The sequence below is a fragment of the Austrofundulus limnaeus genome, unplaced genomic scaffold (assembly GCF_001266775.1).
Source record: "Austrofundulus limnaeus strain Quisiro unplaced genomic scaffold, Austrofundulus_limnaeus-1.0 Scaffold17, whole genome shotgun sequence".
Lineage (NCBI taxonomy): Eukaryota > Metazoa > Chordata > Actinopteri > Cyprinodontiformes > Rivulidae > Austrofundulus > Austrofundulus limnaeus.
In genome coordinates, this window is record NW_013952419.1 from 847,685 (window position 1) to 860,660 (window position 12,976).

General features: G+C 36.6%; 3 protein-coding genes across 3 annotated transcripts in view; 1 reads left to right on the top strand and 2 right to left on the bottom strand.

Moving 5' to 3' along the window:
* Positions 1-964, bottom strand: part of LOC106514073 (complement factor B) — a 25,803-nt gene extending 24,839 nt beyond the window's left edge. The window contains exon 1 of the mRNA XM_014003170.1: positions 788-964. Coding sequence (XP_013858624.1) covers positions 788-845 — 58 coding nt within the window. The 5' untranslated portion in view covers positions 846-964. The remainder of the gene's footprint in view (positions 1-787) is intronic.
* A 1,271-nt stretch (positions 965-2,235) lies between these two features.
* chek1 (checkpoint kinase 1) lies at positions 2,236-8,736 on the top strand. Its single transcript, XM_014003172.1, has 14 exons — positions 2,236-2,362; positions 2,591-2,659; positions 3,356-3,470; positions 3,663-3,771; positions 3,877-3,941; positions 4,019-4,088; positions 4,165-4,353; positions 6,301-6,405; positions 6,621-6,704; positions 6,933-6,999; positions 7,079-7,247; positions 7,348-7,479; positions 7,565-7,666; positions 8,339-8,736. Exons 2-14 carry the CDS (start codon positions 2,595-2,597, stop codon positions 8,432-8,434), a joined length of 1,368 nt encoding a protein of 455 aa, XP_013858626.1. The 5' UTR covers positions 2,236-2,362; positions 2,591-2,594; the 3' UTR covers positions 8,435-8,736.
* Positions 8,737-9,144: 408 nt separating this feature from the next.
* Positions 9,145-12,976, bottom strand: part of LOC106514014 (V-set and immunoglobulin domain-containing protein 10-like) — a 9,159-nt gene continuing 5,327 nt past the window's right edge. Inside the window, 5 exon segments of the mRNA XM_074559730.1 lie at positions 9,145-9,281; positions 10,566-10,666; positions 10,754-10,778; positions 10,858-10,980; positions 12,066-12,419. Of these exon segments, the coding sequence (XP_074415831.1) occupies positions 9,145-9,281; positions 10,566-10,666; positions 10,754-10,778; positions 10,858-10,980; positions 12,066-12,419 (740 nt within the window).

The following is a 12,976-nucleotide window of genomic DNA, read 5'->3' on the forward strand; positions in this document are numbered from 1 at the left end:
GAACCTCAACCCCTGCAGGGAGATGGTTTGTGGTCAAAGGTCACACATCTGAATTTAGGGGAAAAAATCCATAAAATAACATTTTCCTCCCAGAACTGCATGGGGCAAATATTTATATTATTATTTGTTTTATTAAAAAAAAGACTACCAAAAAAAAAAAACCTCAATCTTTTTGTTAAGTAATTGTTTTGGTCCCTTAAGCTGAATTTACACATATTTTTCTTCAACTGACCTTCATTTTGTATAAATTTCACAGCTGATTGATCAAATGTATTTATTATATATGATTTTTTATTTAATTGTAAGCTTTTGCATGAAAATAATTTTCTCAAATTGAAACCCTATTTGGCCCAAACAACTAACAGGCACAGTTCTGTTTAACCACTTAAAGCACAAATAAGTTTTGGTTTTCAGTAACTTTGAAAACCATTAGCACACCAATTAGCTTCTGCTAAATAGCGATTTCCACTTGACGTCACACATATCATTTACATACATTATCTGTTGCTTTCTCAAATAGGCAATTGTCATATATTATACAGAGATTCAGTGGTAATAACAGAAAAAGACATTTCTTTAGTGAATTTTGACACATCTGACCTCAGGAATAACATGAAAGTTCAACTGAAGAGTTTCAAGATTTTAATAAATCTTAACATCTACCCTGATGGTTTTATTTAAAACTGTAGCTCTATAATAAATACTTAGAGATACAAGAAGAAATTTAGAAATTTAAATATGTTTATACAGTATAGATCCCGGGTTGTGTTAAAAAAAAGGGACTTACCCAAACAGAGGAGACATGAGAGCACAGCCAACCAGCTGCAGAGGACAGATGATCCCATGTTGAAGCTGAACAGAACTGAGATGAAGCTGCGACAACATAAATTATATTTTCAGAGCAGACGGTGATGTTCTGGACAAATACCACTTTGTTACTCATTAACTTTGTGACCAGAGGATCGATCCATGTGAAAGAAGTATCACTTGATCAGTCATTTTATAAATTAACTTGTGCTCTATCTAACATTTAAGCCAAACAAAAACATATGAATGGAAAAACTTGTGATAAATTAATTAATTTAGAAAATTTGATTTTCACTGCTTTGCACCTCCTGATGTTTACTTTTTAATTTTTTTTTATCTTGAATTTTCCACCATGTGTCCATATGACCATACTGTATGTTGCATTAAAAAAACGTGTGAAAGTCATTGTGAAATAAAGACAAAGTACAAACTTTTGCTTCATTGTTTGAGAAAGCCAGAGAGAGTTGTTTTTTTTTTTACCTGCTGATTTGGTTATTTATTAAATCCTAAAAACAAACAAACAACAGATTATTCTGTGAGAGTTTTAGTTAAATAATGAGTCAACACTTTTTGTGATCAGCTGAAGGAAATAATCTGTCTCAGTGGAAGTTCAGATTCAATCACTGAAACAAAACTATTTTCAAAATAAGAGGAAAAAGGTTTTAGATTAGTGTCTTGTACCGAACAAGTTATAAAACTTGTGTACATATCTGTCGGAAAATGTTGTCATATGTCTTACTTTTACTAGATTACAGAGGCGTTTATTGAATTATTATACTGTAATTTTGTGACTTGTTTCTTTTTCATGTCCTTTCTGCTCAGATGATGTTTGTAGAAGAACAGTTTTAAGGATAATTTAGAGGTTTTCATTCATTCTCTAATAGGCTGCAAACAGTCTGTCTGATGACTTAATGACTTGAATGAATGAGTTTTGGTTTTGAAGAGTGAGAAATTTCAGGTCACTTGTAACGAGTTTGCAACAGAAATTAGTGAAATTAATGTCATGTTGAGAAAGATTCAATTTACTTATCACTGCCTGTTTAAAAGCAAATGAGAAGCTGGGCTTCCTACATTACTATTGACAACCTTTTTTTTTTAGATAATGATATCATAGATCAATTAACATACTCCTCTCTTCAGTGTAAAATTAATACGAGTCAGCCAAAAGAAAGAAAGAAAGAAAGAAAGAAAGAAAGAAAGAAAGAAAGAAAGAAAGAAAGAAAGAAAGAAAGAAAGAAAGAAAGAAAGAAAGAAAGNGAAAGAAAGAAAGAAAGAAAGAAAGAAAGAAAGAAAGAAAGAAAGAAAGAAAGAAAGAAAGAAAGAAAGAAAGAAAGAAAAAGTCTGCATTCTATCATCTGTCCTGCGGGGGCAGCATTTGTGTTAAGTTTGCCCTTATAGAGGAGGAGAAGAAGACCTCCCGGAAGTGACGTATAACTTGTAAAACAACAGAGCGCCAAATCTTTCTATTCGCAGCTTATGACAAATGAAGGAGTTCGAGTGACTTTATGTGAATAACCCCATATGAAAAACACAGTGGAGGAACAAAGCTGTGCGGGTGAGAAAGTTATATTGTTAGAAGTAACTGAACCGACATGTTTGTTATTCTTTTTGAAGCATCGCGTTAAATGTAGCTTCGTGTTTCTCCATCAGTTTGATATGCAACATCATTGTGTAAATTCTTTAGGTTTCCGCATAGATAAGTCGGTAAATAATATATGAAACTCCTTGTTGAGTCTGTGTGTTTCTGACAGCCTGTATCAAACTTTTCTGTGTTTTTCTGTAGCATCATGTCGGTTCCGTTTGTTCAGGACTGGGACCTGGTTCAGACTCTGGGAGAAGGAGCCTACGGAGAGTAAGAATCATCATAATCAGATACAAAATTAGATACATTATTACCTGACCGTAACGTGAAGAAACTTGTGAAAATTGACAAAGAACTACAGCGATGAAAAGTATCTGATAGTTAATAAGAAATGGGAACAAATTTGTCAAAGATCTGCCAGGACCTGAATGATCATTCACATTGTAGGTGCTGAAATATTATGTTAGTCCAGCTGGGTTATTGTTGGTATTTTACTTATTTTCAACTAAGAAAATGGGAGCAAAAGTGTTTTTGTGATAGGCTGTCTAATTTTAAATCGGTTCTTTGCTTTGTGTTGACACAGCACTGATCTTTTGACTTTTGGAGACATTTTATAGATCAGAATTAGATATAGATCAAAAGGCAGCTAAAACCTACAGAATATTTAAAAGACAGTGAGTAACACCAGGGAAAATAAATAAATAAATAAATAAATAAATAAATAAATAAATAAATAGAGCACTTAAATATGGACAAAAATTATGACTTCAGTAACAAAATATAAAGAAATGAGTGATGACTTGAGACTTTTGCACAGTACTGTCTATTGTATAAACGTCCGACTCAGTTTAAAAACTGGAACAATAACTTAATGTTTATGTAGTTTAGTTTCCTGTGTTTAAAATAAAGATTTAACCTCTTGTTATTCCCTGCTGTGTTTGTTGTGATGGTTTTGTTTTCATGTAGAGTGAGGCTGCTGGTGAACAGACAGACCGAAGAGGCCGTAGCTGTGAAGGTTATCGACACCTCTCAGTCTAAAGAGTGTGCTGACAATGTCAAAAAGGAGGTCTGCGTCCATAAGGTAGGCAGATTATTAGTTTTTTTGTGAGATTTACGTGTCATGGTGCTTTTAAGACTATTTCCTCTGAGAGATTAATGAGCACAAGCTTTATCCACTGTTTGGATTTTGATTTTTTAAAAATAAAAAATTTACTTTGATATTTAAGAGGTTAGCAAAAATTTGAATGAAGTATTAAAAACATGTCTTTGTCAGATACTCAACCACCCCAACATCGTCAGGTTTTTTGGTCATCGGAAGGAGGGGCCAAGTGTTTATCTTTTCCTGGAGTATTGCACCGGAGGGGAGCTGTTTGACCGGATCGGTAAAATGTCACACGCTTTTTTATAAACAGACCTTTCTTTATATCTTCAACACATTATCTGTATATTTAGGCCTTTTTTTTTTACTTTGTTTTCTGTCATTTTAGAGCCTGATGTAGGGATGCCAGAGAAGGATGCTCACAGGTTTTTTCAGCAGCTAATAGAAGCTGTGGTGAGTGGATTAAACATGTAAATATTGTTTTCCTGCTCCTGTTTTTGGCTTATATTCATTTAGCTGCTRCTCCACAGGAGTACCTCCACAGTCTGGGCATCACCCACAGAGACATAAAGCCTGAGAATATTTTGCTGGACGATAAAGGTGAGCAGACAGAATCTGCGTCGTTGCGTTTAAATGTCACTGATTCTAACCGTGTTGTTGTTGTTTTACCTTTTAGACAACCTGAAGCTGACAGATTTTGGCCTGGCCACCATGTTTCGTTTTAAGGGGCGAGAACGCTTTCTGAACCGTCTCTGTGGAACTCTGCCGTACGTTGCGCCGGAGCTTATCGGCCAATCAGAGTACAGCGCTCAGCCTGCAGATATCTGGGCCTGTGGGATCGTCCTAACTGCCATGCTGGCTGGAGGTAAGGTCATGCATTCACCAGAACAAATAATCTTTGTATTTTGAGTCGTGACTAAAGTTTGTTTAGATTTAGAGACTCTAGTTGAGATTTGGTGCACACGTCATGGCATCATGGTTGTCTTTCCTTCATGCACTTAATAAATTTACACGTTTCATATTCCTTACATTTCATTATGATGGATTTAACAAAACATCTGAGGACATTTAGGGCTTTGAAAACTGTTTTGTATCCTGACTTTTTGAGAACTAAATTGTCCTTTAGCAGTATTTTGACAGTTCGCAGGTTGTTTAATGTTAACTTAYCAGCCAGTTAAACTCTTGTTGGAGCGATGTATTGTTTACTTTAATACAGGATGATCTCAAGTGGGCCCAGTTTCAGAAAGCCGGCTTAACAAACCCTGGGTTAACGCAGATACTCTGAGTCAACTTACCCTGCTCTGTGATACTTGGGGTTTTTGGTTTCAGAACAGGTCATATCAACTGGATAACTTAACTCTGAGTCAAGTTACCCTGAGTTAAGTTGGAGCAGCAAGCCCTCATCAATGGAAATCAGATAACACGATTCATCATGGCAACAGGAGAAAATAAGAAGACCGGAAGTCCATTTCTTGCGCTGAAACTAGACATACAGTATTAATGATTACATATAGAGAATATCAACATATATTAAAAAAAAAACTAAAATAAAATAGCAATACTGTTGCTGCTGCAAGAGACAGAGAGTTACTGAGGCAGAGATTTGCTGATCAAATCAATGATAATGATTTTACATGAATCTAAACTTTTATTCTTTATATTTATTTTTATTCTATATTCAAGTGGATAAAAGTGTGTGTGTGTGTGTGTGTGTGAGTGAACCCAGCTGGTACTAACTGGACATGGCAGCAAATAAAGGTTAAATATGAAAACAGTAAAATCAGGTATAAGCTCTTATGTTCAACCTTTAATAAATAAATTACATAATTCACTGCTTCAACACACAAAATTATCCCCCCCCCCCTGAAAATAATGTGCATTACCGTACTCCATCTTCTCTCTGCCAATATTTAATATAAGTTTATTTTACTTTTCATTGTGAATCAGAACAATTGTTAATTTTTCKCAAAAAGAGCTGTGATGGACGATCAGCTGAAGAGACTCCACCTACCTCTGGAGCTCAACTTTCTTGTGCAATTTTTTTATTTTCAGAAGTTTATTTCATTTAAAAAACCTGAATAAATTCTATATACAGTAAAATAAAAATATACAATTCTGTAAGAATTTTAACCATTGATCCTAACTTCATTAGAGAGTAGAAATGTAAATGAAATTTGATCATTTTTCTTTCCCTAAATCTTCCTGTGAAACGGCTACAAGCTGGACTTGAAGAAAAAGATTGAAACCTGAGCAAATAAAAACATGTAAAAAGGCTCAAACAGATTCATCCAGAAAGACATTTAATCGCAGTCTTATCACTCTCTCCTGACATCAGTTTATGCAAAGTATTAACGCTCCAACATCTACAGGCTTCTTTAGAAAAGGACACTTCCTGTCTGACTCTGTCCTGGTGCAGCTCTCAGCTAAAAAGGAACAAAGCTGTGCGAGTGAGTAAGTTATATTAATAAAAGTAACTGAGCCAACATGTTTATTCTTTTTGAAGCATCATGTTAACATAGAGTGTAACAAAACTCAGGATTTGTTCCGGTAATCCTGCTACAGAGCAGGGTTGGTTCACAGAGTGAGTTGTGGGGATAAGTTAACTCAGGATAACTGCTATCTGGCTTTCTGAAACCCAGGATAAAACCCAGGATACATAGTTACCCCAGAACTAACTCAGGATTTCCACTTATCCTGCTTTCTGAAACGGGCTCTGCTGTCTCTAGTTGGTCTGCTGTTATAGTTGTCATCCATGGAAACAAAAAACACCTGAATTATGTTTCACAAGGAAACATTTTGTTGTTGTTTTAAGAGCTGCCGTGGGATCAGCCAACTGAGAGCTGCCAGGAGTTTTCAGACTGGCTTCAGAAGAAAACATACCTACCTCCTTGGAAGAAAATACAACCTTTGCCTCTTAGTAAGTGAGAAATTACAGCATCAAAGAATATTGTTTAAATATTATATTTAGTACTGTTTTTGCTTTTACGTTAAAAAGAAACGGGTAAGATTAATTTTGTTTAGAAACGTGTTTCACGTTGAAAAAATTTTTTTTGATGTGGAGTATTTTTTTTTGTAGTTAATATTGTATTTTAAATGATCTTTTTAAAATTCTTATTTAACTTATTTCCTCAGGTTTGTTATCAAAAATATTAAATCCCAGTCCCAAAGCGCGGATCACAGTACCAGACATAAAGAAGGACCGSTGGTTTACTCAAGGCAAGTGTTTTTAGTTTCAGATTTGTACAAATATAACATAAACATGAAGAAAAAATAAATAAATTATAACAAAGTGACAGTTTTATATTTTCGTGTTTCTGCTTTTCTTTTGTTTTAGTTGATTCATTTGTTTCTGCATATTCTCATATTTTCAAGGCCTATTAAAACAAATCTCACGTTTTGCTGCGTCYATTTTCTCTGGACTCATTTGTTTTTGTGTGACTGCAGGTCCTCAGACTTCAGGAGGGAACAAAGTTCTTCGAGCTGATGTGGATCTCAAATCTCGGCCAAACAGGTCAAAACACAGTATTTATTTATTTTTTTACTCTGAGCAGTGATGGTTTTATCTGAAGGTCGTCTTTGTCTCTCTGTAGCGATGACAGGATGCAGTTTTCCAGCTCTCAGCCTGACTTGGCAGCCAGTGGTTGGGAAGCCATGTTGTTGATCGGTCCTGCTGACGGTCAGGTCAGCTTCTCCCAGCCGACCCGACCTGGAGACATGTTGCTGGGGAGTCAGATGGTCGGCACGCCGGGGGCCAGTCAGGTGAGTCGCTGAACTTGATARGTTTATTCATCTGTGAATGTGGGGCTGTAAGAACCTATTGTTTTATTCTGTTAAACTGTGTGTTTCTCTCTGTTAAAAGTCTCCCTGGCAGAAACTGGTGCGAAGAATGACGCGATTCTTCACCAGCGTGAACGCTGATGCCTCCTTAACTGCCCTGAAAGACGTCTGCGATGGCATGGCGTTCGCCTTTAAACTCACCTGCACCAAACAGGTGAGTCTGTGTCTAAGTGTAAGAATAGTTGGCAAGAGCTTCACTTCAGCTTACTGATTTAAAAAAAAAAAATTATTTCCCAAAGGTGACTGTGAGCACGRTGGACAAACGTAAAAACAACCTCATCTTTAAAGTTCATTTGCTAGAGATGAATCAGAGAGTGCTGCTGGACTTCAGGCTGTCTAAGGTGAGTCGGAGCGTCTCAGAAATGTGTAAAACCTGCAGCAGCTATTTCTAAACAGGCTCATAAACACACACCAAAAAAACAAATATTCAGCAACTTTTAAAAATGCATTTGGTTTTTAATCAAATGTCTAATGACTGATAACTTGTCCCATCTTTAAAAGGATATTTCAGTTCTATTGAAGTGGAGTTTAGAGATTGTTGTTTTTTTTAATCTTTTTATTTCAAAAGATTTGAATCACCCCTTCAAACTGTATTGCTCTTTAGGAGGCATTCTAGTTGTGGCTGTGATGTATCTCAGTGGTTCCCAACATTTTTAGACTTTGGGCTCTACAAAGCTCAGTCCTATTTTTAATTTTTTTTACACAACTGGGAATTTTTTCCACGAACCCCCCTGTAATATGCTCATGTACCCCTGGTTGGGAATCACTGCTTTAGACAGTGTGAAGGACTGAAGGAACTGTCCAAGGTCCTGAAAGTGCTGAAATGTTTCAGGACTATATCTTTTATAAAGCTGTATTGTCAAACTTATTTTGATCAAGGGCCACATAAGTTAGGGTGTCCCTCAGAGGGTCAGTTGTATTAACTTCTACATTTTGTATACAAAGTTCAGAGTTAGTTAATCAGATGTGATTTATGTTTTCATTGACTGTGTGAACGTTTGCTCGTTTTTCAGGGTGACGGTTTGGAGTTCAAGCGTCTCTTTGTGAAGATAAAACAGAAACTCGGTGACGTCGTCAGCACTCAGAAGGTTTTTCTTCTCAGCACATGAGAAATCACTACACACAAACACAGCATCATGAAGACATGAGCTGTACATATTTACATGTTTGTCCACTGAAGACAAGCATTTTTGTACTTCTGCTTGTCTGAAGTTCAACTCATGTCCTCTTGTGTGTGACGTGCTGGTTAAAACTTTTTGTTTGTTTTAAAGAAAGTACACACCATCATGGTTAAATGCAGTTTTATTAAAGCCCGTATGTGCACGTTAGTCCTGAATTTGCCATTTTAAAGACTGACTTTCTGTGTATGTTGTTTGTTACAATTCAAAGCTGAATAAATTATTAAAACACATGTGCTAAATGTCCTGTAGTAAATTGTGCAGAAATATTCAGAGAAATTATTTTAGTGATTATTTTAAACACAAATATTTGTATGACGTAATACAAAGTTAGAAGCCTCTGAATTTAAGCTAAAAACCTGCTGGTGTTTAAATTCAAAGGTAAAACATGGATGTTTAAGAAAAAGATATAAATGTAATAATTCAATATATAAGTGGATCAAAACGATCTGTAAAAGTTCCTCAGTCCTGGTCCTCGAGGGCCACTGCCCTGCATGGTTTAGTTGTTTCACTGCAGCTCTTTAAGTTCTGTAGAAGCCTGTCAATCACTCGTTCATTTAAATCATGTGAGTTGAKGCAGAAACATCTAAAACTTGCAGGATGGAGGCCCTCGACCTGGTCTACAGTAGTTCTGATTCTTTTCAGCCTGTAGATTTAACCGTGATGGTGACGCTGACGGGTTCGTCTTCTCCGGGGGGAGGAGCCTGGCTGGGGGMGGGGCTCGGGGTGGGAGTGGCACTCAGGGGTGACGAGGCCCGGGGAATGGAAATGGTTGGACCTGGAAGAAACCAAAGTTCACTTTATGCTTTCTTCACAGTAACGTAAGGTGTCCGAACTTTGTCAAGAGTCTTCTTGGCTTTTTTTCAACTAAAGTCGTTTCATTTTTAATTTTCTGTGCCTTTAAATCTGGGCTTTATTTTCCTGTGTTTAAACCAGAGCTCACATCCTTTGAAGCAATGTACAATGGAAACAATATGAACAAAGAATATCTTACCTGTTTTAGATAGTTATTTATTTAGCCCCATTTTATAGAATTAAAGTTTAATTCCGACCAGGCTGATGAGCTAACAGCTTACCTGAGCACCTCCAAAACCAAAGTGGATTTATAAATTAAATTTCACATTATAGTTATTTACATATGTGTAAGGGCAAAGGATGACAGCAGCAGCTTTAACAGTTTAAGTTCAGCCTTGCAARGTCATACATGTCAAACCCTTCCTGCAAAATGGAGGAAAATCTGTGTAATTTATGAATAATTTGTACAACTTGACACATTTGGGACTTGTAAAGGTTTATAAAATAGCTTTTGCTTGAATGGTACTGACATTTTTCAGATTAAAGTTGTTTAAAGATGACAAAAATCCACTTTGGCCTTTTGCCACGTTCCATTTCTGTTAAAACTCAGGCCTGGGCTTGATGTCAGACCTGAGTTTGCCAAGTGACTCCTTTAAAAACGTTTTAATGGAGTGCCACTAAAACCAAAAGCCAGAACAGAACGTCAGGAGATTTATGTTCTTGTCAACTATAATATTTACAGTACGGAAATTTAGAGAATCACTTTTTTAAATACATAGGTCTACTTTGTGTTTTTAGTTACAGTTAATATTACCTGTTGATAAAAGCACTGTGCTCAGTCTTAACTACCAGCATACAACTCAGTGGAAACTGAGGATCTATTAGGAATTATGAAATTAATCTCTGCTAAATGTTTGTTTTGAGTTTTGAATATTGTAATTTTATTGAATCACCTGTAGTGTTGACTATCTAACACAACAGTGTTAATAGTTGGTACTAAAATCTCTTGAATACTTTTTCCACAGTGTGAGAATCATTAGTTCTAGTGAATTGGTCACACTTTCTGGACAGATGTAAAGAAAAATACACAAAACAAATATTCCTTTTCTGCATAAAAATAGACAAAAATGTGAGAACTCAAAAACTAACGTAAAATGTTTAAAATGCAATGTTTTTAAAGCATGTTTAATCCAATTTTATAGTAGAACCTCTGTAGAATCCACCTTCAACTTTGTAAAAACATGTTTTTAACGTAAGGATGTCTCACCTGAACTGGATAATCCACCAATTTCCTCTATTCCTCCCTCTGACGCTCGGACAATTTCATCCTCTGGAAAATTAATGTTTTCCCTCGACTGGCTGTGCTGCCTGGAAACATCAGCAGAAATTCGTTGTTCTTAATGAATGATAGTACTTTTCCAAARAAAGGCGTTTCTCTTCAGATTAGACACTCACAATCCGAACAGCATGTCGTGGAGTCCTGTGGGAGGAAACGAAACATTAATATCGTTTCTGAGCTCGTTACGACACAGTCCAGTTGTTTGTGTGGTGCGACTCACGGGGATGGTTGTGGCGGTTGCGGATTATGAAGACGAGCAGCAGCACCGTGAGGAGCGCTGCGAACAGCATCCCGCCTATAGCTGCTCCGATCACAGCGGGGTACATGTTGTAGCGAGGTTCCGCTGCAAACACATCACAGTTACACACCTCACSACACGGKCGGCGAGTTCTGCAGCTGACGTGATTCTAAACCCATTTCAGAGACACATTCTGAAGCCCTCAGTATTAATGACTCAAAGGTTTTAAGTTGAATATGTCAACAAAATAAATGGGTTGAAAATCACCAACTCTTTCATCTGAAGGGTGTTTTACAAAGCAGGTTTCATAAAATCAGGAGGTGAAATATTTATTTATTATTAAGATGGGTTTCTCTTCAGGCTGTATTGCACTTTCTACTAAATGGAAGCCCTCAATGCGTCATTACCTACATTATTAAAAATCCAAGAGACGTTCTAGAGATGCAGATTATGAAGGCACAAAGAATCATGTTGCACCAGAATAATGTCGACCAAAAAAGTACTTGTTTGATTAATGGATTTAAACTTTTATATTTACACATTATGCTAAAAAATGTACATTTAAACAAATAAAAAAGAATATAACAAAATTATATAGTTTTGGTCAAATCAAAGTGAAATAAATTGTACCGATGGGACATTCTCACCTTTAAACACAAAAATACTTCAATCMATGATCTGTAAATCATCARTTGTAAGATAGGCTGAAGTAAATCWGAATTWGGTACTARTTACTAGGCTAATAGGCTCAACACATCTTGATTGAACATCCTGTTTAATTGATCTGTTAGCTTTGTAGTACACCCTTCTACTGTACATAGTTATTTAAATATATGGTTAAGCATTAGAATATTTTAGGGAAGATTTGACAGAACGAAAAGGAATGAGGTCAAAAGGAAAGGTGAAGATACCCTGTCACTGTGAGGTGTGTTTTTTTTGTGTGTGTGTTTTTTGTGTGTGTGTGTGTTATGTATTTCACCTAAGTGGATAACAAAAAAGAAGGAAAAAACAAAGAAAAATGTTAGCCATTAGGGTCATCAAAGCAGAAATCATTCAAACTCATCAATGTTTGTTAAATTAATCATCTAACTCACCTTTTACCCTTTAAAAATGTTTATTAGTTGTTCTTTCTGCTCTTAAATATATTTATTTCTTAGATGGGGCTGCCTCACTCTGTTCACTCACWATACCTGGAATCTTTGCTGCAGAAGGATTTCCGACGGTTCTGTGGTTGATGGGCGTGACGCGGAACTGGTAGGTCACCGTTGGCGTCAGTCCACGTACCGTGGAACTCCTGACCCCCGGGTCCTGGATGACGTCACGGTACCAGTCTTGGGAAACGGCTCTTTCCTCCTTCAGAACCAGGGAACCATTGCTGATRCCTTTCTTTTTRGGACGTTCTGACACCCATTGGTGCTCCAGAAAAAATCCTGTCCAGCCGACATCGGCATCGCTTTCCACCTGCCACTCCAGCTCCACCTCATTACGCTGCCGGCTMTTGTACGTCACTCTGACCAGGGTCACGTCAGGGGGCATGGGGTGCTCTGATACAAAGACAAGACAGAAATAAGCACTTCTGTATTTTACCACCAACTCCAGTGAAGCTTGGCTGTTGTGTTAAACAAATAAAAACCAAATACGACTTGCAAATCCTTTTCAACATATCTTCAACTGAATAGACTACAAAGACAAGATATTTAATGTTCAAATTGATAAAAAAAAATTGTTTTTTGCAAATATTCCCTCATTTTGAATTTGATGCCCGCAATACATTAAAATAAGCTGGGACAGAGGAAACAAAAGACTGGAAGAGATGAGGAATGCTCAAAAAACACCTGTTTGGTGCATTCCACAGGTGAACAATTTAATTGGAAACAGGCCATGATTGGGTAAAATGGTGAGCATACCTGAAAGGCTCAGTCATTCTAAAGTAAGGCGAGGTGAGGTTCGCCATTTTGTGAACATTTGTGTGAGCAAATATTCCAAAAGTTTAAGACTATTTCTCAACGTAGAATTGCAAAGTAATTAGGGATTTCAAAAAGAAAAAATAAGTAGGTCCTCTGGATGGGTTCTTCTTTAGTGAAACGTTTCATCTCTCCTT